Here is a 22,126-nt window from a genome sequence, read left to right on the forward strand (position 1 = left end):
GTGCTTCCAGCAAACGGGAGATGAGCTGTGTCTGAGGCTCTCAGGAACTTCCTGTGGATCCTCCCTCTAGTGTTTGCAGCAAACTTACAGGAGTGGGGCTTTACACAGATTTTACAGGTGAGGACACAGAGCCCCAAGGAGGGTGACCCGCTGGCCTCCCGGGGGCGAGCTGTGTGTGGAGCCTTTAGAGATGGGGGCCCACCCCACGGCCCCTCCGCTGGGCTGCACGTGCCAGCTTCCGCTGCGGTCCCGCCAGTCTTGCGTCGCTCGTATGTGGACGTGTGCCGTGCGCAGAGAGGGACTCCCTGGGGTTCCCCGGGGGGGGGGTGGGTTAGACACAGCGTCCATCTGTGGCTGGGACTCTAAATGTGCTTGACGGGGCTCGGGCCTCTTTCAGGTAGGCACATCCTGCTCAATTCACCCCAGGGCGACACCGAGCGAGAGCCTGAGTCATTTTTGAAATTAAAGTGAACACACGTAAACCAGCCCCAGAGGCCGCCTGCCCTTTCCCCAGCCTTCCCGTCCCGTGCCCCGGCCCAGCCAGTGACACGCCTCCTCCACGCTGGCCGTTACGGAAGGGCCCTCGGCACGCTTCCCCGCACGTGCCCGGCAGCCTGCTGCTCGGGAGGGTTGAAGGTGGGTCTGAGAATTCACGTTCACGAGTTCACGTGAGTGAAAATGCCCGCACGCTGCCCCCTCTCACCGGGTCACCGCAGGGGTGTCCCTGTCTCCTGGGGAAAGAGAAAAACACGCTGTGACTTTCCCTTTTCTGGGCGACTTTCTCCGGCTGCAACAGGACCCGTTTCCTCCCCAGACAGGCTGTGATTTGCGGCGTGGGTGTCCGTTTGGGCGAGAGCCACACGTCTATATATAGCAGCTCCGTGGCCATAAATGGGACGGGACGGGCTCTGTCCGAGAGCTGGGCTCTGCCTTCCTCCCAGAGCCGGGTGAGCCGGGCAGCACTGCCTCCCCTTCACTGCTGCCTGTCCTGTCGGTGAGTTGCCGTCTCTCCGTCCCCGGCTGACTCGAGGCTTTGGCGGGAGGGATGGTACCTGTGCAGAGGCCGGCTGTACCCAGGTTTCTTTCCCAAGTGCACCCGTTTCAGCGTGAAGAGGTTAACCTGCGCAGGACCAACCCCCATTCGCCAGACCTGAGGTCTGGGTGTCTGTTCCCCGTCGCCGGGGGTCTTCGCTGTCGTGCTGTCTGTCCCTGCACCCCTCGCGGTGCGGCAGGGGAGCCCCGATTGTGGTTGCTCCCTGCTGGTCCCCTGTTCTGTGTCGGGCACCTGCAGGTTCTGTGAGTCTTGGAAGGACAGTAGGGTCTGGGACGAGAGTGCAGGTGTGCAAAGGGGTGAAATGAGTTCGGATGTTTTCCTAAGAAAACAAGGACCTGAGGTCACTTGTTGTAGCCCTGGAGCCGAGGGGCCGGGAGAGGGGATGACACTGCTCGTCCAAGTGTCCAGGTCCCCCAGAAGGTCAGTCCTGTGGCTGTTTCTGCCGACCCGGCAGACGTCCGGTCAGGCTCCCGAGAGCCGGCTTGCCCAGCTCACTCCCGGAGGTGGGGTCCCCCATGCCTGATGGCGGGGCTGACATCTCTCCCTCCTCCTGGTCTCACGGTCCTTCCGGCTGAGCAGGAGTCGGGGACACCAAGGAAGCAGAGGCAGCTCAGAGGCCTTCAGGGCACCGAGCCTGGTCTGCCTTTGTAACAATTCCCCTGCAGCTGAGGTCGAATGGGGGCCATCACCCCCGGGGCCTCTTCTCACAAAGACAAGGAGACAACGTGGGGGGTACTTAGGGAAGGAACCGCAGTTATAACTGTTGATCTGGTTTTAATTCCGTCAGTGTGGGAAGCCTGCTGCTGGAAGGTTCTCCATCTGGGAGGCCTCGTGCTCCCTCCCTTCCTCATCTGAGTTGATCTTGTTAAGCCTCGGAGTGAGTTGGGCCCTCGGGAGCCAGGCGGTTCTATGGCCCGGCAGAGCCGGTGCCCAGACAGCCTGGGTCGTTGCCGGCCTGGCTCTGAGGGTGACTTGGGGGAGGGTTTGCGAGTGAGCTGCCAGAAAGCGGACCGCAGACTCTCCCGGACTTGGCACTGGTGACGGTTTTTAAGTCTTACCTTGTGCTCTGTGGTCTTGTCTTTCGGTGCTGAGTGGCTTGGAGAAACCTTTGGGGCGAGCAGTTCCCAACATGAACGAGCTCCAGGGAGCCCTGTCCCGGGACCAGGGCCTGCTTCCTGGGGTCGGGCCCCCTGCTGGCCCGCCTGCTCACCCTTCTGTTCCCCTGGAAAGGCTTTGGTTCGGCGGGCGTGTGGACACCTCCAGCCGCACGTGTACCAGTTTCTTCGTTACGTAGAAGTGAGTGCCTGGTGGCTGAAAGGCTTTCAGGCATCGGAGTCCTTGCTGGTGACATGAAAAATGGGCTCCAGTATCCTTCGCAGGAAGGGATGAGGCCTGAGCCTGTTGCAAACACTCTGTGCCGTGCTGGGGACGAGAGGACGGGCTCACGTTTCACTCCGCTGCCCTAAACCCCAGATGTGTCAGGAGCAGGGTGGGGGTGGTGGGGGGCAGACGGGCAGAGCCAGTGCCCGGGGCAAGGCAGCGACCTGGGCAGGTTGTGCTCCTCACAGCTAAGGCCCAGATTTGAAGGGCACAGAATGAGCTTGTTCACTGTCAAATTGTGTAGATTCGGTTACAGTTTGCTGAAAACAAACAAAAACACCCTGAAGCCTGTGTGTGCAGCCTGCCCCCGGCCCCTGCCCCCGGCCCCCACCCCCCGGGGCGGAGCAAGTCGCTGTGGCAGTGGGGTATAGCCTCTGAAGTCTCCTGCAGGCTGTCGGACCCACACACCTGGAGAGCGGACGTGCTGGGAGCCCGGGGGAGGGGGGCTGGGTGGGCAGCCACCTGGCGGCTGCCGCACTCGAGCCTCCCGGCCCATTCTCAGGGGCACTCGTGCCCAGCACTGTGGGTGCGGGAAGGCTGCTCCCCTCGTGCTGCTGCGTGTGTGCGGGGAGGACACGTGTCAGAGGGCGACTTTCCCCGGGGGACATCAGGGGATCCCACTGCTGCTCGGCCCGTTGCTCCCCTTCTTTCTGGTGTCACACTCTCCCCGTGGCCTCTCCTGGGGGCCTCTGACCCCAGGGCTTCCCAGAGAGCTTGTCCGTCAACTCTTCTGGGTGCTTGGGGCCAGCCAGCAGCCCCCACGTGTGTGGTCCTCTGAGGAGTGGGGGCCTAGGAGCGGGCGCATTGCTGCCCCATCCTGCCGCGGTGACTGGTCCGGGCGTGAGGTTGGTCAAAGTTGGTGCCGGCCGGTGGTGTTGTGGACACATGGGCACGGGGACACGCGAGCCGCTGCCGTCCTGGGCAATGGCACTCTGAGGGGTCCCCTCCTCCGGGTGCCGTGGTTCTGGGGCCCAGGCCGGGCTGGCACATGGCACATGCCCCACATGTCTGTGGAGTGACAGATGGGTGCAGTCGAGTCCCGGAACCCCTGGTTTGCGTGGCCCTCGGCACGATGTTTCTTCAGTGAGCTGAGGGTGGGAGGTGAGGAGGACCGTGTTGTGGGGGACACAGCCCTGAGGCCCTGCAGGGATACCATGGCCCCCGAGTCCTGCTCCAGGCCCCGAGTGCTGCAGGGACCCCTCCTCATGGCCGTGCCGGACGTCCTGGCCACACAGCCATGCTCCAGGCTCAGCCCGTCCTGGGTGCAGCGTGAGGGTGTCCAGGGCACTGGACGGGACTCTGAGCCGCAGGCTCTGAGCAGTGCCGGCCCCGCCCCCAGAGCTGCAGCCCGGGCCCCAGCAGGTGCAGACCGCCCTCTCTGGGGGCTGCACCCCAGCCAGACTGCTCAGTTGGGCATCCTCTCCTGTCCCCTCAGCCAGTTTTGGACCCTTCCTTTTGCCAAGAAATGCAAACAGATTTGAGGGTTCCGTGAACCTGGTGAGGGAGACCGACCACTGATGGGTTGGGGGTGGTTCTGTGGTGGCAGCACCTTCCCGGTGAGCGCAGGTGCGATCGGGAAAGCCCGGAGAGGAAACTGGCCCAGAGGGGTGAGACGTGTCCCCCAGCAGAGGTCTGACTCAGGTCCGTGAGCTTCGCTGGCCCCACGTGGATGGTGTGCCTGCGACCCCTGAGGAAGGCCCTGGAATCCCCCTTCCAGGCCAGTGGGACCCTAAAAAGCGGTAGAGGCGCTAGTTCAGATGCTTAGAGAGTCCACCCCAGCACAACGAGGACAGGCCGCCTCGGCCACGGGCACCGCCAAGCACGTGCCGATTCCATGAGCGTCAGAGGGGGGCAGATGAGAAGTGCCGGAGCCAGCTGGTCCTGGTCCATCAGATGTCAGAGCCTGTGCTCTTGACCTTGACCTTGGCATAGGCTGTTCCATTGCGTGTATTCCATGCTATATTTATAATCAACTCAGTGCCAGCACCACGCAGAACACACCCAGCCCCTCCGTGGGGGCGGTGGCTGGCTGGCAAGTTGGTTGTTGGGAGGAAATACCAAGATGAGCTAGCCTAGGGCAGGTTGGAAGGCCTGGAAATAGAGGCCCGATGGTGTCTAGGGCCCAGCCCTCCCCTGTGTCTTTGGGGAAATTGCCCCCCTCTCCAGCCATCGCGCCCCCGCCCCTGCCCTGGAGCACGGGGGCACGGACCCTCCCCGTGGCCTGACTGAGCTCTGCCACCCTGGGACTCTGGGGCCTCGCGGCCCAGAGGAGACTGACCCCGAGGAGCCGGCTGGGAGCCCACGGCGTGTCTCGGGAGGTTCTCTAACACACCCTGAGTTCTGTGCCCTGGGGGGTGGGAGGCGGGAGACAGCCCCTCCCAGAGCAGTGCCAGCTGCTCATCTCCACCCCGTCCTGGGGGTGGATTCTGTCCCCTGGGCTGTGCCATATGGGCCTGCCCGAGAGGTCCGGCCGTACCTCAGGGCAGGTCACTGTAATCTAAACACAGATGACAAGGATGGAGCTCAGATTTGGAGGAGTTCTTCCGCTTTTTATGTGAGAAACTCACACTCACAGGGGTGTAGGAATGCACCCGTTTTAGAGATGGCCAGCAACCCAGCGAGCGGGCATTTCACTTACTACGGGCGAGCAAACGCGGCAAATGCCTTAAGTCCAACTCCTGCGCCATGTTCAGCTCCACGGCCCCGTCCCAGATGGGCCCAACTCTCTCTTGTGTGGGAGAATTTAACCAAAATGTGCTCACTCCCCCCACCCCCATCTCCCGCTCCCCGCCTGTCCCAACCGAGTGGGGCTGCAGGTGGCTGGCCCCTTGCCTCAAGCCCCCTCTGTGGGGGGCGCCCCCGAGCTCTCAGGGCAGACGCGGAAAGTCACCACACGTGGTCCGTCTGTCCAGACGGATCTCTCCTCAACCCTTCGAGCCCCTGCCTTCTGCGTGTGTTTGGGGGTGCCCTGCCTCACACCCCCTCCTCCACCTGTCCGCAGGGGACCTGGCTGAGCCCTGCCCCGAGGCACGCGCTCCTCCTCTCTCCCCAGAGTGCTCCTGCCTCTCCGCTCTTGTGGTCTAAGTACATGTTCATGCCTCTCCTCTGTGTTTTGATTATTTTTATCCTCATCCCTGACATTGCCTTGGACATGCTAGGCGTTCTATAAATATGTGTTGAGCTCACGGTTACACGAAACACGTAGCCCGGTCGTCTAACTGTGTGGAAGCAAATAAAAAATGGAACCGGGCCCCGGGGAGCCCAGCCGGGCCCTGGACTCCTAGTCTGGGATGACTGGCACGTCTGTGGTCCGTCACTCACTGCCCTTGGCGCTTGCTGATTGGAGCCGGTCTCCCCTCCGCAACGATGCGCCGTGTTGGGCAGAAATCGCAGGCTGCGTCCCAAAAGGACCTCAGCGCGGCCCGTCCCCCCCCACCCGCAGGCGTGCCCCGCGATGTCGCTCGTCGCCCTGCCCTTCTACCAGAAGCGACACAAGCACTTCGACCAGTCCTACCGGAACACGCAGACGCGGTACCTGCTGAGGGAGTATGCGGCGAGAAAGTGAGTTGGCCTTCGCTGGCTGCACTCCCAGAGCTCCGACTGTGGGTGTCCCGCATTTACGGTCCCCGAAACCTGGAGAGACCTCTTTGGGGGGTCCAGGAAGGCTCTGCTCCCTGATGCCATCTTCCGTGCCAGAGGGGCCTGTGGCCGCCCTGCTGGGCAGCACCCTGCTGCACCTGGGGGGCCCTGGTAGGACGGGTAGACGGCCTCTGAGCCCTGGGCTGGAGCAGAGGAGGGTGGGGGCCTTTTGGTCAGTGCCCATGCACCTGACTGTCCCTCACACGTCCCCCAGAGCGGGAGTTTGAAAAGTCACCACGGAGCCAGGGAGACGGGACGGGAAGGAAAGGAATGGTGTCAGGGGGACGGGAATTACGGGATGGCAAAGAAAGGTCGGTGGGAGCTGTTCAGTGACGACTTTGCTACGTTAATAAGAAATGTAGCGAGAAATGTAGCGAGACGCGAGCCCAGTGTCTGGGTCTCAGCCTGCGGCCCAGCCCCACCTTCTTCTGGGACTTCCTCCCGAGCTGGTGCTGCAGTTTCTCCGCAGGGGCCTGCGGCTCATGCCCCGGGGGCAGCAGATCCGCAGTTTTGGGGGCCGATCAGAATGCTGGGTGGAGACACTGCTGGGTGGAGAGCTCGGCCTTTGGAGCTGGTGACACGGCGTCTCTATATTTAGAGGTGCCTGTGGTCCTCGAGTTCTGTTGCCACCCCCGTAACAAACAAAGCCAAACATTCGCGGCCCCTCCCGGCAGCCTCGGGCACTTCGCAGCCCTTGAGATATATATACCGTGGCGTCCGGCCAGAGCGTTGGACGGGGCAGGCTGCCGGGGGTGGGGGTGGGGTGGGGGGGGAGGCGGCCCCTGCAGACTGGCTAGTACAGAGGGGGCTCTGGGGTGCGGAGGGACGTGGGTTTGCGTGTGTGCCCGTGCACACCTGTGTGTGTGTGCTCACATGAGTTCGCACACGTACACAGGTGAGCATGCACACGTGTGAACATGTCTGTGGTTCCACACACAAACACACAGTACAGGTGAGCGTGCACACACGTGAGCTGCACTCGAGTGCGCTGTGTACACGGATCTGCACACACGTGTGTGTGTGTGTGTGTCACAAGGGTGGGTGCGGCGTGCACAGAGGCAGCGATGGCGTCTGCTGTGATGCGTCCCCGCGGTCTCTGATGCGCCTCATGTTCTGAATGTCCCTCAGGCGCTCCGCCACCCAGGCCTCTTCCCAGCGGTCTCTGACGCAGGCGTCATCGTCCCAGAGAGCTGCCAGCCAGACGTCCTCGCTGTCCTCTCTGTCCTCGCAGGGGACCGTCTGCAGGCTCTGCGCCAAGAGGGTGAGCTCCGCACAGGAGGAGAGCGAGCAGGAGAATGAGAGCAGGTACGCGGCTGCCTGCCTTCCTCCCGCCGGGGGGTCAGGGGTCAGAGTGTCACAGTGCATCCCGCGGGGGTCAGGTCAGGAGGGCAGTGCAGGCACCTGTTCGTCTTTCTGGAGTACAGACTGACTTCTCTCTGTCTCTGTTGGATCGAAAGGCTTTAATTCAGTCTCGGGCTCACTGAGAGGCTCAGGGCTCGGCCTGTCCTGAACTGTCCCGTTGGAACTGACCGACAGGAGCCCTAGCCCGGGGCCCGACCGCTGCGTCTCAGGCGCGAGGCAGCCTCCACCGCACCCTGCAGTCAGCGGGCGACTGCGCCCGGCAGCCAGGCTGCGTGACAGGCTTGCGGCCGCATGTGTGTGGCCTGGTGAACGAGAGGAGGGACCAGTCCTGGGTTTAGGGAGCCCCTCTTCTGAGTGAGGCCGGGGCCTGGCTGTCGCCGAGACCCCCGGGTAGAGGGCACGTCCTGCACGAACACCCTGGGCGTGGGGCGGAGGCCCAGGTGGCCGCTCACAGCCAGCGCAGGGCCGGTGACTGTGACTGCCCCAGGAGGCCCGGAGCGTCCTTTGTGGGCCGTGTCCCCGCCCTTCTCAGCACCTCGGGGGCGGCGCGCCCTCCAAAGAGAGACAGAGGCAAAGAGGGTTCCGGCCCCAGCGACCGCATCCTGTCCTGGGGCCGCAGCCGCAGTGTCCCCTCTTCGTCCCCGCAGGTACCGGTCCCTGCTGGCCTCGTACGCGGACACCAAGCGGCGGCGCTTCCTGGGCGAGCTGGCTGACCTGGAGGAAGAGGTGCACCTGGCGCGCACCCAGGCCCGGGACACGCTGGACAAGTTCTCCATCCAGCAGATGGTAGGTGGGGCTCGCGGGGCCCGTGGGGGGCCGGGCTGTGGTGTGTCCGCGCGACGTCCCCGTGGCCCGACAGCAGAGGCCTGCTTGCCCACAGAGCGTGTCTCTCTGCCAGTTTGTGGACCATCCTTGTTTCCGGGGCAGGTGGAGGACAAGCTGGCCTGGGTGAAGGAGCAGGACACCTTCGCGGAGCGGACGAGGAGGGCCCCCGAGATCCTGGTGCGGCTGCGCTCCCACACCGTCTGGGAGAGGATGACCGTGAAGCTCTGCTTCACCGTGCAGGGCTTCCCCACGCCCGTGGTGCAGTGGTGAGTGGGCCCCCGGGGCCGAGTGCGGCTGCCCTGCGTTGCTTAGGGACCAGCTGGGCTCCAGCGTCCGGGTGCAGAGGGAATGTGCTTCTCACAGCCACTCCTCCCTCGGCCGAGCTCCAACCACGTGGGTCACATGTTTATAAAACTCAGAGGAAAAAAATAAAGAAAAAAGAAAAAATAAATAAAACGTACAGGGTCCAATGTGACCACACCCAGGCCCTCCACCTCGGCGAGTGGGGCTGGCCGGGTGGCCAGAGGACTTTCACTCTGAGTGACCCGTGCTCCTGACCCACAGAGACTCCTGGGTGGGCCTGCACTGCCAGTCCTGGGACCACGGTGTGTCATCGCCAAGCCCCCGGATGGTGCTGGGTCATGTCTCAGAGGCCCCGGCGTGGTCCTGGGACACGGCCTGCTGTCCTGGGTGGGCAGGCGGGGCGGCCAGCTGCCCCCAGCCAGGATCAGGGCGGCTGGACCTGTGAGTTCCCCCTGCGCATCCCTGCAGTGCTGGGCCAGGGGAGGGCGGGCAGGGACCAGCCGACCTCGGTTCCATCGAGTTTCCTGTTGAGGGGGCAGGTCCTGAGCTCACTGTCCTGGGTCCGGGAGCTCCTGATGGTTGGGGCTTAGCAAGAGCAGCCCTCTCCTCACAGGCCGATGACTGTGGGGCTGGGGTCCCTGCTGCCCCTCGCCCACCGTCTGAGACACAGAAGGCGCGTGCAGGGGCAGGGTGGTGGCCTCTTGGGTGCGGAGCGGTGGCTGGGCCACCATCCCTGCCTTTCCCCCATGGACCCCGGTGCCTCCTCCTCCAGGTACAAAGACGGCAGCCTGATCTGCCAGGCGGCGGATCCCGGCAAGTACAGGATCGAGAGCATGTATGGCGTGCACACGCTGGAGATCAACAGGTGAGGGCCACGCGTGTACGCTGGGGATCTCCAGGTGAGGGCCGTGTGCGGGCTGCAGGGAAACGTGGAAGGGCGGCTCGCACCTGGCCAGCAGCCGGCTGCGTCTCGTACAGGCAGAGCATTGGTCATAAGCTCAAACTCTTCAGAGAAACGTAACCTCAATTTGTTTCCCACGCCCACCTGGAAAACGTAGGAGGAACGGACGGGGGAGTGAGAGGAGGGAAAGCGGCCCAGGCCCCCGGGACCCACAGTCAGCCTTGGGGTGCACGGCGGCTCTGCTGGCCCAGCGCAGCGCGCACGTGTGAACACACCCACGAGCTTTGATTTCTTTTACTGAAGTGAGGTTCTCCTGTTCCTTTCTGTTCCTTCGTATACACAGTTTTTTATTTCCCCTAAGAGCTCACGAATCACGCAGTCCATCTTTGTGTTAGGAGCACGTCCCCGCTCTCCACACCTGGCTCCCTCACGTACAGCCGTTGAAACCCACAGTGTAGGAGACAGCGGCCTGCGGAGGGTCCCCAGTCCACGCTTGACCTGCGGCCCTGGGTCACGGGCTCCCGTGAACTGCCGTCCTTCGGTCTGAAAGTATCGGTCGAGTGTCAGGCAGTCAGAACGCCCCCGCCCGTTTCCGGCCGGGCTACTGTGAGGGAAGTGAGAACGTGCACTTTGATGCGCCTCATGCGCACGCAGGGCAGTTGTGTGCAGGGCGAGTCGTAGCCGGTCCTCTCGGGAAGTGACGAGGGCACCAGGGCGAGCGAGGCAGGAAGACACTGGACCACACGCGGTTCCGGATTTTACAGTCACTGGTGTGTGTGGCAGTGACCGTGTCACTGTTGGGATCCGTTTGCACGCCCGGGGGGAAGCCCAGCCCTCCGGCTGCCCCCCACCCCTCGCCCACAGCCCAGACCTCGTCCCCGAGGGGCGCTGTTGCTCCTCAGCGGTGCTCCTCTGCCGGCTGCATGGTCCTCACCTCCCCCCAGCCCTAGACGCAGCCTCCCGGGGGCCTCGCCGGGGTCCTGCCAGAACCAGAACCCCACCTGCAGGCCAGTCAGCACAGGCGTGAGGGCCGCTGACAGGTTGCACTGGGCTCCCCAGGGCAACTCGAGCCTCTTCAGAGGAGCCGGGGCCCCGGCCTGGCGGCCCGACCGGTGCCATCTGCACAGAACCTACCAAGTGCCGGCCGTGGGGACCCAGGCCCAGACTGAGACCCCGACTCGGGGGTCTTGAGTCTGACGTAGGGCGGAGGTGAACCACGAGCCCCCACAAAGTGAACTATCCAGTGAGCCAGAGGCTGGGTGCGGAAGTGGGGAGCGGGTCGCGGTGTCAAAGGGAGCCGTCGGTTGGTCGGCCTGGTTGTGAGCAGGGCCTGCAGGAGGGCCAGGCGCGGTAGCTGTGTGCAGAGGCTCCCAGAAGCTGCCCCAGGCCTTGGGCTGCAGAGTTTGGTGGGGGTCACAGGGCAGGAGGCCGGAGGCATGGGTCAGGCCCGTGGTGACCGTGGATGCCCTGGGGCTGTGCATGGACGCTGGCTTCTGCTCGGGGGTGAAGGGGAGACTCCAGAGCAGGGGCGTGAAAGGCCTGACTTAGGTTCAGAAGGGCCACCGCGGCCAGGCAGCCGGGCAAGGGACAGCTGGGGGTGGGGGCTCCCAAGAGGTTGGCTCTACACCGACCCGAGAGCACAGCTGAAGGGATCGGCCTGTGGGCTGGACACGGGCTGTGAGTGACAGGAGGAGCCAAGAGCAGCTGGAGGCTGGCGCCAGCTTGGAGGGTCTCTTCTCGCCCTGCGGCCCCTCGCGGCGTTTTCCAGCGTGAGTCTCTGTCCTCTGACTTCCACGGGTGTGGATGCTTTCACAGCCACGCTGCCCGGGAGGGGAGCACTCGCCTCCATTTTGGAGAGTCCGTTCTCTAACCTGGGCTGCCTGGGACCATCGGGGTTGGGTGGGTCACCTCCAGCCAGCAAGTGACCTGTTCCCAAGCTCTATTTTAACAATCCTTTTACAAAGAACAGCTGGTTCCCTTCCTCAAGTGTGGGAAGTGCAGCCTGCGGGCCAGGGTGGGCCCATGGAACGAGATGAGCCCGGGGCCGCGGGCGTGGGGTCGGAGCTGGGGTCTGCCTCAGGCACTGGGGTCTGCGCCATAGCCAAATGTTCCGGGGACTCGGGCAAAGGAACTCCCGAGGCAGACGTGGCTCTCCACACAACTGTCCTAGCTGAGCCGGGATGCTTTGAGCAGAAGGCACAGGACACCCTTCGGGGAACAGCCGGGGAGTCCACGCCGGCTGCTCTCAGCTGTTGGTCCCAATGTGCTGAGTCCCTGTCATCGGATCCCCGCGGCTCCCGTGGGGCGGAGAGTGCTGCTCAGGAATGAGCCTCCTGTTACTGGGGTGACGTGCGTCCCTAGGAATGTTCCCTGGCCCGGTCGCCGGATTCTTGAAGTGCTGAGAGCAGCGTGGGACCCGGCCCTCCGGGCCGCGCGAATTCTGGCTGAAGTGCGTGCCGCTCTTTGCGCTCATAGCCGCCCTCGGGGGACTCCCGGTGGGCATCCCGTTTCTCCCAGGAACGTTGATGCGGCGCGCCAGTGCTCCCGAGAGAGCGGAGGACGGCGGCCCTGTGTTTTATTGCTCACCCGCCCCCACCCTCGCCGAAGGACTGTCAGCCTAACCCTCTTCTCGAACTTTATTTTTAGACTGGGGAACTCGAATTCTAACTAGAGTGAAATTTTAAATCCAGTGTCAGCATCCAGCCTGAGGACACAGGGCCTGACTCCCCGGGAGAGAGGCGGGAGCCACAGAACGGGCCTGCCCGCCTCGGACAGGGGCAGAATGGCAGTGGTTTGCCCCCTGGAGCTGATCTGGGCTCTTCACAGGGAGACTCTGGGACGGGAGGGCGCCCCTGGGGTGTTTGTGGACAGCCACTTCCCTGTTCTGGGGCCCCGTCGGGACAGGAAGGGAGACCCGCTTCCCCTCGTCAAGTGCTGGCCGGGGGGAGAGGCTCCTGAGGCCGTGCAGGGACTCGGCGAGGCGTGTGGGCCCTCGTGCATGCAGGCGGGTCTGTCGCCATCTGTGAGTGTGCCCCTAGCCAGTACACTTCACTCCGTGTGGGACAGTCATGGAAGGGAAACGCAGGCAGAGTGAGCCGAGAGGGACCGTCCCCAGGAGGCCGAGCTTCCCCTCACACCCGGCACTGCCATGGGACGGGAGTGGCTGCCGTCGGCGGGCAGGTCTGCAGATCTGGGGGCCGCGGCCTCGTTCCCAAGGCTGCGGGGAGCAGACGCCAGCCCTCCTGGGCACCCAGACATGCCCAGCCCAGGGGACGGGCAGGCCCTTCTCCCTGCCGTCCGGCTCCAGCCTTCTGGCCCGCACAGCCCCAAGTGCTAATTGGTGAGCCGGCCAGCGCTGAAGTGTGAAGCTGCTCTGCCCAACGTTAACGAGATCTAATTTGCGAGTCAAGTGAAAAGCAAGGTTAAAATCCCCTGGGAGGAGCTGTCCCCGGGCCTTGGGAGGGTGGACAGCAGGCCGCCCTGCTCCTCCCGCTCGCCTCACTGTCCTCGCTGTGACTGTCCCCTCGCCCACTGTCCCCTGCCCACTCGGGAGCCAGGACGGCAGTCCCCGCAGCTCTCCCTGGGAAGCGCGGCGCGCACGGCTCTGCTGGGGTGTGAAGGCGGTGCAGGGGGAGGGGGCTTTGGTCCAGGAGTTCGGCGGGTGTGTTGTAATGAACAAGGTGCAAGCCTCACACGGTGCTGTGAAGTCAGGGAGCATTTTCATCTAATCACAGGGCCCCAGAGGCAAGCACAGGTGCTCCGTGAGTGCAGCTGAGCAGCTTCAAGGGTAGGCTGCTTACCTACTGTAAGTCACAGCCAGGCCCCAGCTAGTGTGGTTCAGTGGACTGAGCACCAGCTTGTGAACCAAAGGGTCGCCAGTTCGATTCCCCGTCAGGGCACAGGCCTGGGTTGCGGGCCAGGTCCCCACAAGGGGGCGCGTGAGAGGCAACCACACATGGATGTGTCTCTCCCTCTCTCTCTCCCCCCTTCCTCTCTCTAATAATGAATAAGTAAAATCTTTAAAGGAAGTTTAAAAAGGAGTCACAGCCAGGAAGAGACCCGGCAGAGACCTGGCGCTGCTCTCAGACTCACCTCTTGTGAGCATGGTCACGGGGGCCGCCGTCAGGAACGCTCGTGTCCAAGTGCGGGTCACGGGTTCTCACAGAGCAGCCCGGCAACGGCTCAGGACCTTCGTCTGCTTTCTCTCCCCAAGGGCGGACTTCGACGACACCGCCACCTACTCTGCGGTGGCCACGAACGCACACGGGCAGGTGTCCACCAACGCGGCGGTGGTGGTGAGAAGTGAGTCCACACCCCGGGGTGGGGTTGGGGGTGGTGCATGGGCCCCGGTCTCTCCCGGCTGCGCTCACCCTGCTCTCTCGCAGGGTTTCGAGGGGAGGAGGAGCCGCTGCATTCCGTGGGACTCCCGATTGGACGTGAGTCGACTCTTTTCCTTTTTGGGGAGGGAGATGTATTGTGACGTAGCATGTAATTATGAAAATTACTTTTTTGAGGTCAAATCCTTTTTTTCTGAAAGCCCAAAGGGCTCTCCTGGTTCTCTCTGGCCAGTGTCCGTCTGCTGACACTTTATCCTGATGTAATTATGCGGCGAGGTGGCATTTGAACATTTTTCCTCTTTACCTGCAACCTCGGTGTGTCGGGACGACGCTCTAACCAGCTGAGCTGCCTGGCCAGGGCCGGCGAGGGGGTGGTCTCCGACACTGGTGACACTTTCCATTTTCAACCGGGGCAAAAACCATGAGCCCAAGCCCTTGACCGGAATGCGGACCGTCGCTGTGTTTTATGCTCAAGGACAGGCCTCCTGCTTTCCCGAGGCTGCCTGCTCACTCGCAAGGAGCAGCCTCCCAGACCCACAGTGGACGGCCAGCCAGGCCTGCGAGGTGGCCATGGGCTGTGCCCTGCCTCGTGGGCACACCTGTGCCTCTGCCTCCCACCGTCGCTCCCCACTACGTTGTTCCCCTTCCTCTCCTCACCCCTCCACTGGCCCCTCCACCGGCTGAAGCGCCCATGTCGCCATGTGCTCCCCAGTTTCCCCTGTGCCCCGCAGTGGCCTGTGGGCAGCGAGTCCGGTGTCCCTTTCAGTCCCAGGGTGGTTTATTTATTTATTTTCCTGTGGGCACCGGGACCAACGATCACCAGCTGCCCAGATACAAAAAGTCAGGCTTCCGAAATCTCCTGATGCCGATTCCTCACGTAGAACAGCCAGGCTGCCCTGCGTGTGCCGCTCAAAACAGACGCCCTTTGTCCCGGGCAGTTTCTGACCCGGCGGCCCAGGAAGCCGGCCTGTGACCGCCCCACTCTCTCTGCGCAGTGCCCCTGCCCTCTGTCGTCCCGTACATGCACTTCGATGTCCAGTTTTTGGAGAAGTTCGGGGTCACCTTCAGAAGAGAGGGAGAGACGGTCACGCTCAAGTGCACACTGCTGGTGACACCGGACCTGAAGCGAGTGCAGCCGCGGGCGGAGTGGTACCGGGACGGTGAGTGAAGGGGCTGTGGTCCCCCACGCCCCCCGCCCGGGACACCTCCCCCTGCACGCTGTGAGCTTGGCCGCTTGGGGCAAAATAGTTGTAAACGTGTTAACTTGGCTTTTCTCTTTCTGCTGAGGGGGCCGCAGGGGGCAAAGCCAGGAGAGAATGTGGGGCCTGCTTATGTCCTTGAACTTTGCCCCAGGAGTGTGGGGAGGTTAACAGGGGAGAACTTAATGAGTCACCAGCGATTTCTGTAGCCCCGTAAAGAGGGTCCCCATGTGGGAAAAGCAACACAGAACAGTGAGCTAACGCTGTTAGAGCCTGTGCTGGGCTGGGCTGGTTCTGAGTGTAGTAACCCTTCGGCACAGGTGGGGGCTGAGGGGGCACCTGCCCAGGGCGGGGTGGTCCGGCTCAGGCTCATGCTCCCCACCACCATCAGCACAGACCGTTTTGTGTGCAGCCTGGGTGGGGAGACATGCCCCCCCGCTGCTGGGCTCTGCCTGCAAAGGCGGCTGTTGTTCTGGGGTCCGGACCCCGCACAGTGCGAACGTGACAAAGCGGCAGGTGCCCTTCCCGCGGCCGCGACTTTCCTGGTCTCGGTCGGAAGAAGGTGCAGCCGGCGTCTGCTCAAAGCCGTCTGGGACCAGTTACAGTGCTTTGCCAAACTCAGGCGCTGCCAGGCGCGCCTGTCTGGGGTCAGCCCGGGGCAAAGGTCTGTGGACGGGAGGGCTGTCAGCCGTGGGGCACGAGCGTCCTGCATGCTCAGCAGGGGCAGGGCGCAGAACATGGCCGGCCCAGGGACTGCGCGGTTCAGGGGGACTTTGGAGGGAGAGGCGGCTGCTCAGGAGGGGATGGTGGGTGGCAGGGGCCCCAAGATCCACAGTCTCCTGTTGGGCGAGAACACGGTAGTCCTCTCTCGCCTGCCGTTTCCCTTTCCAAAGTTTCACTGAACCGCGGTCCAAAACCAGTAAGTGGAAAATTCCAGAAATAAGCAATTCCTAAGTTTTAAATCGCTCTCTGTGCTGAGCTTCCTGCCTGGGATGTGACCGATCCCTTTGCCTGCAGTCCCCCCTCTGAGTCACTGTGCAGCCGGCTGGGGGCTCAGGGCAACTGGCACAGTGCCTCAGGGCTGGTGCTAGGTCACCCGTAGTTCCCTGAGTGACGTCCCCAGAGCCCGAGAGCAGGGGGCTGGCAACTCGGACGGGCCAACGGGAGGCCTGGAAGTGCTTTCTCCAAGGGGAAGGGTGGGTGCAGGACAACGAGATATTTTTAGAGAGAGAGAGAGACCCCACCCCCGTGATTTTATTATAGTGCATTGTTCCGACTGTGTTGTTAGTTATTGGTGATCTCTTACGGTGCCGACCTTATTGCTGTAAGTTAAACTTTATTGTAGGTATGTGAGGGGAGACCCCGACACCCCAGAATGTATTTATAAAAATTGTGCATTTGTTCTTCCACGTTTAAACTCCAGTCGCCTTCGAGGACTCTCCTTCCCATGCAGTCCACCCACGGAGACTTTTCTCCGCTGCTCAAAACCGGTTTTGAATTCATCGATTTTGACGCTTTTTGGTGCTTCTGCTGTTGTTTTGTATCGCTTTTCTTCCGTACGGGAAAAGTGTTTCCCTCTGAGGACTTTTTTCATCCAGGGAAACAAAAAAAGTTGCCTGGGGAGAGACGGGGTGAATAGGGAGGGGGAGGCATGGGGGTCATGTGGTTTTTAGTCAAAAACTGCAGAACGCCCAGCATGGAGTGGGCAGGTGCGCTCGTAAATCACCTGTCACGAAAGGGGCGAATGGGTTGAAAGAGTCTTCGTGAAAAAAATCACTGAAGCTGAACGCAGCCTCTCACAACAACGCCAGCTGGTCCACTGATGCAGATGGGTTCCTAGAACACTCCCCTAGCGGGAGAAGTCTGTCCTTCAAGGACAGGCTTATCGATCCTCCAGAAGATAATTCTGCATTATTTTTGGGTCCCCCCTCCTCTATGCCCAGGAAAAACATATTATATTCAGGGTTCGGTACATTCCATGGTTTCAGAAATTCCCCGGGGGCCCTGGAACGTGTCCCTGTGGATGAGGGGCATTGGTGGCAGTCGTAACTAACCTGCTCTTTGCTCTCCGGGGGCAGAAAGGGCGAGACAGAGAGACCGGTGCCAGGGGAGAGCCCGTTCTAATTTAAGATCTAAAATCTGACTTAAGTTCTGAGGCCCTGAGTGACCCCTTCCGGAGACAAAAGACACTGATTTGAGTCCTAATGTCCCCCCAAAGTGCTGTCAGTTTCAGTGCCTGTCATTCCGGGGATGTGTCAGTGTTACCCACTTGGACCCCTGGAATGGGATGTACCGGTCGGCACCTGTTCAAACCCCACGCCTGTCGCGCTCGCTGGGGATTCAGCGGGGCAGACAGCTGTGCACCAGCAGCCCCGATGGGGTCTCTGCCAGCTCTGCTTCTCTGGTGGGACCCAAGGGAGGCCATTCTCTGCAGCTTATTTTTACATGTTAAACGCAAGGAGGTTGTTCTTGCTGTTTACTGACTGTGAGCTGGGAGCCCCCGGCCGATGCCAGTGGACACAGTGGGGTGGGGAGCGGGTGGGTGGGGTGCACTAGGAAGCCGTGAGCTGTGGTCAGCCCAGGTTATCCGCAAGCAAAGCCTTCCTTGGCCGTGGAGTGTTGTAACGAAGGGACGCACGCTGGCTCTAGACCTGACGCGGCTATCCCTGGGAGGCCAGGGTGGCATGTGGCTTGCTTTCCTGCACAAACCTCTGCCCATGGGGCAGCCACGTCAACCCTGGCGATGCTCTGGCTCGGTGGGAACCGGCTGTCGGACTCCAGGAGTGGAGCTGACCGGTCCTGCGCCTGCACGGGCGTGTATGCTGGGCCCGCGCGCTCGACAGCGCCTGAGTCGCCTGCCGCTCCCTCCCAGACGTGCTGCTGAAGGAGTCCAAGTGGGCGAGGATGTTCTTCGGGGAGGGCCAGGCCTCCCTGTCCTTCAGCCGCCTGAGCAAGGACGACGAGGGGCTCTACACCTTGAGGATCGTGTCCAGAGGGGGCGTCAGCGAGCACAGCGCCTTCCTCTTCGTCAGAGGTTCGTGGGGCGCTGGGTGCAGGGCCGTGCAGTTCCGGGGAGACAAGGGAGCATGTCGCAGAGGGTGGGAGGTTTCGAGGTGAAGAAATTCATGTGTGTGTTCGTTTCTTCCACCGATGCATCGCAGTCCGAGGACAGTCGTGTCCTCGGACGTGAGGAGCAGACGGGGTTCCGAGGGCGGCGGGGAGGCCGAGGGGGAGCGAGGTGTCTCCACTCCAGGGGCTCTCACCTGCTGGTGTCCCCTCCCCCATCAGATGCTGACCCGCTGGTCGCAGGGGCCCCCGGCGCGCCCATGGACGTGCAGTGCCACGATGCGAACCGGGACTACGTCATCGTCACGTGGAAGCCGCCCAACACCACCACCGAGAGCCCCGTCATCGGCTACTTCGTCGACCGGTGAGTGCCCGCATGGCCTCACGGGCTTGGACACGTTCCTGGGATGGACATCGCTGTGGCCAATGTGCTTGGGTGCTTCCCCAGGCTCAGGTTCATGACTCCCTTCCCGATGGGCTCCAGGTCCTCCCTGTTCCTTTGGTGACACTCCTGATGGTCGGCCAGAGTCACCGAACAGGCAGGCCCTGCAGTCTCCTAGGCGTCCGCGCTGCCCTTGGAGCTGCAGCCCCTGTCCAGCTCCTGGTGTCCCGCCCTGTCCGGCGGGGGTGCAGCCTGGGCTGGGGACTGGCTGGCCAGGTAGAGTCCCGGTCAGCCTGCCCCTCCCTGCGGAGGACGATACGCTGGGCAGGGTGAAGCGCGGGCTTACAGTTCCCGGCGCCCTGCTGATTCTCTGTTAGATGAGGGTTTCTTCTGGTCTCCAGGTGGAAATACCGACACAATGTGGGAATTTTCTTTGAGATGAAAATGGAAACATAGATCATTAAACCTGGGCACGTGTGTGTCTTCCTGTCCCTCCCTTGGCGCGGGGCTCACAGCCCAGACAGGACACGGGGCGTGGCCGGGGGTTCCTGGGCCTGCGCTTGGTGCCTGGGATGGGCCTGCCGTCCCTGCAGAAATGACCGTCACAGGGGATGAATTCACGAGTGAGACAGGAGGGTGAGACAGCTCCTAGGCCCCAAGTGGGTGGGGAACTGCAGATTTTATGTGTATGAAGCACAGATCAGCTTTTTTTTTCCTGCATTTTGGTGGTTAATTTCTTTTTACCCCAACACAGCTACTTGTTGAGCTGAAATATTCACGTCCGGGCTGTATTTCAATAGGCTCGAGTCAGACTGCAGAGCGCTCAGGGTCCTTCCGGGTTTGGCTGGGATTAAAAAGCAAAAAACAGAAGCTGATTTGTATTCCCCTGCGGCACTGGGTGATTTTTCCAGCTGTCTGGCCAAATGGTTTCAGGCACCTTCTCCCCTCCTTGGAAAGATAAAAACACAGAACTCCGCTGGAGCAGGTTAACAGGTGTGGGACAGACTTCCATGAACAATTCTGAGTAATTAGGAGAAAAGAGAGTTGATTCTTTTTGAGATGACTGTGGATTTCTCTGAAAGGTTGTTTCGCTGCTCCCTTTGCTCTTTTCTCCTGGGAATTCGACAGGAAGTGTGGTTTTTAAATATCTCAGCCTCTGAACATTGGAGGTTAAACTTGTGTGCATTTCCAGAGTCCTGGTCGGGACTTCGTATTTCCAGAGACTCCCAGATTGCACACGGGAACCATGCTGAAAGAAACGTTGGGCTGTTATGGGTGTAGACGGCGAGCCAGCACCCCAGGGTGCATTCCTGGGCTCGGAGCCGAGAGCAGTTCCTCTTCCCAGCTGGGGAGGCTGATGGGCCGGGCGGCTGCGGGGCCTGAGGTGTTGCGATGTGACTTGTGAAAGAACGACCAAAGGTGGCCCTGAAATGGCTTTTGCAGGAGACTTTTCCCCTAATGTGTCTGAAATCAGGAATTAATCTTAGCCTATAAGTGGCAAAGGCTCAGGAATTCGTGTTTCCTGAATAGCCGTCTCTTCCCGTTTATTCTTACGGTTTGTGTCAGTCAGTGTTTTGACGGCACCGGTCTCACCAGCGCGAGACCCCTTCCGGGTGTAACTGTTATACACCGCGTGCGTGTGTGTACACGTGTACAAACCCGTGTGTACCCACTGCACGCACTGGGCTGACGCTGCTGCCGCTCTCACCTGAAGGTGCGAGGTGGGGACGGACAACTGGGAGCAGTGCAACGACGCGCCCGTGAAAACCTGCACGTACCCCGTGACCGGGCTGTTCGAGGGCCGCTCCTACGAGTTCCGCGTGCGGGCCGTCAACAACGCCGGCGTCAGCCGGCCGTCCCGCGCCTCGGAGGCCGTGGCCGCCCTCGACCCTGTTGACCTCAGGAGGTTACAAGGTGGGTCGCCGACACGTTCCATTCCAGCTGCGGCCGGGACATGGGGGTCTGCTGTGGGGTGTGCTCCTTCCCCTTTACCCCCGACGGTACCCGGACATCCTGGGGTGCGGGCGGCGTGTTTCCTGGCCCCCCATCAGCGTCCCTCGAGGGGTGGGCCAGGCTGAGACTGACACCTTCCTGCAGCTCTTTGCTGAAACCCAGTTAAACTGGTGCAGGATTAGACTTTTCTTAGTCCACGGGTGACGTAAGTTCAGCACCTAATGGGAACTAGAAGGCGCCGAGACCAGCCACTCAGCGTGGGAGTGTTCGCTTCACATCACGCAGGCCCAGTAGGGGGACCGGGCCGTTGGTCGTGGTCTTCGGCGGGACACTCCGTTTTCCTTCCCTGCGTGCTCTCTCGCCGAGTGAGGGGAGGGGGCTGGTCTCAGGAAACCGGGGGTCACGTGCAGCATGACCTTTCTCTCTGCAGCTGTGCGCTTGGAGGGAGGTAAAGAGATCGTGATCCACGAGGAGGACCTGGAAGGTGAGTCACCCTCCCCCCGCCAAGGCGTTTGGGAGATGGGGGGGGCGGGACGGCGAGAGCAGGGGGCTCTCTCGAAGTTAAGGGGAAGAAAAGCAGGACAGAAGGAGGGATGGAAGCAAGAATCCCAGCGCGGCCATGCCGTGGGCATTGCTGTTTTCACTGGGGGTCCACTCAGGCGTCCCTTTTGGGACAGGAGAGAAAAAACCAAGCTAAGTCCAGGACTTGGTGACCGGCTGGTGTCAGGCGTCTTTCTCACGAATTCCGCCCCTAGGGCAGGATTTGGTATTTGTTTAAGCAAAATTTTTATTTCTAATAGTTTAACTAAATGGATTGAGTCTCACCGGTCACATAACGTCCCTAATGAATTTCATGAATACTTTTTAATATTCCTGCCAGAGATCCCTAGAAAGAGGGACTTATTAAGAAGGAGAACCCAGCATTATTAGTCAGAAATCCGAAGATTTTTATTGGATTAGAGTTAGAATTTAGGATTAGAGTTTACCGAGGGGGGTGAGTGAAAATTAAAAAATACAAAGAATTAATTAGCTTGGGGTCACCGCCTAAGGAAAGGTACTCTGAGCGCCTCTTCAAACTTATCAGTCCCAACAATTTTCCCCCGTAAGTCACACACGCGGGAGAAACTTGCTGGCTGGTTTCCATGTTGGCCCCCAAATGGCCCCCAGAATTGTACGTTCTGTCTCCATAAAGGTTTTTCTCACGTGTCTAGGAAAGTACATGTGACTCCCCTGGGAACGCCCTTTAAGGGTTCTGGTTTAACCCAGGAGAACTTGGAAACCAGGACGACAGCCGAGGGAGGGTGGGTTCCTACATAGCCGACGGAAGCACAGTCCGACCGGGTGCGCAGGCTCCCACTTACCTCTGAGGAGCAGTTCTCGCAGCGCACCCGCCTCTAGGGAAAAGGCGCTTTTGACATGGTGGAGGAAAGGTTCTGTTGGGCTGGGGTCAGTGGGCGGGTGTGGAAGGGAATCCGGGAAACAGCGCCTGGGACGGGAAGGCGTCCCTTGTGCATAATCGTGGTGTTCCGTGATGAAGTCCGCGGTGGGTGAAGGATAACCGCGTCACCCGTCGGAGGCAGGGGCGCTGCCAGTTCGGGGAGAAAGCTGTCTTTTCATGTACAGACCCGGCTGCGTGAACAGCCGGCTATCCACGGAGTCCCAGACACAGAACGACGGCTTGGTCTTCCAGCCGGGACGCGGGAGTTGGGTTTGCAGACGCAGCCA

At 61.4% G+C, this 22,126-nt stretch overlaps 1 protein-coding gene and 1 non-coding gene across 2 annotated transcripts in view; one reads left to right on the top strand and one right to left on the bottom strand.

Moving 5' to 3' along the window:
• The first annotated feature begins 865 nt into the window (after positions 1-865).
• Positions 866-22,126, top strand: part of MYOM2 (myomesin 2) — a 49,823-nt gene continuing 28,562 nt past the window's right edge. Inside the window, exons 1-13 of the mRNA XM_053916787.1 lie at positions 866-994; positions 5,877-5,995; positions 7,202-7,378; positions 8,083-8,221; positions 8,363-8,526; positions 9,336-9,428; positions 13,678-13,766; positions 13,850-13,900; positions 14,797-14,961; positions 17,873-18,034; positions 18,289-18,430; positions 20,163-20,362; positions 20,832-20,885. Coding sequence (XP_053772762.1) covers positions 5,889-5,995; positions 7,202-7,378; positions 8,083-8,221; positions 8,363-8,526; positions 9,336-9,428; positions 13,678-13,766; positions 13,850-13,900; positions 14,797-14,961; positions 17,873-18,034; positions 18,289-18,430; positions 20,163-20,362; positions 20,832-20,885 — 1,543 coding nt within the window. The 5' untranslated portion in view covers positions 866-994; positions 5,877-5,888. The remainder of the gene's footprint in view (positions 995-5,876; positions 5,996-7,201; positions 7,379-8,082; positions 8,222-8,362; positions 8,527-9,335; positions 9,429-13,677; positions 13,767-13,849; positions 13,901-14,796; positions 14,962-17,872; positions 18,035-18,288; positions 18,431-20,162; positions 20,363-20,831; positions 20,886-22,126) is intronic.
• Positions 14,598-14,730, bottom strand: LOC112321318 (U11 spliceosomal RNA). Its single transcript, XR_002976526.1, has one exon. It is a non-coding gene; the product is annotated as a U11 spliceosomal RNA (small nuclear RNA).

This window comes from Desmodus rotundus, chromosome 13 (assembly GCF_022682495.2).
Source record: "Desmodus rotundus isolate HL8 chromosome 13, HLdesRot8A.1, whole genome shotgun sequence".
In the NCBI taxonomy this organism is placed as follows: domain Eukaryota; kingdom Metazoa; phylum Chordata; class Mammalia; order Chiroptera; family Phyllostomidae; genus Desmodus; species Desmodus rotundus.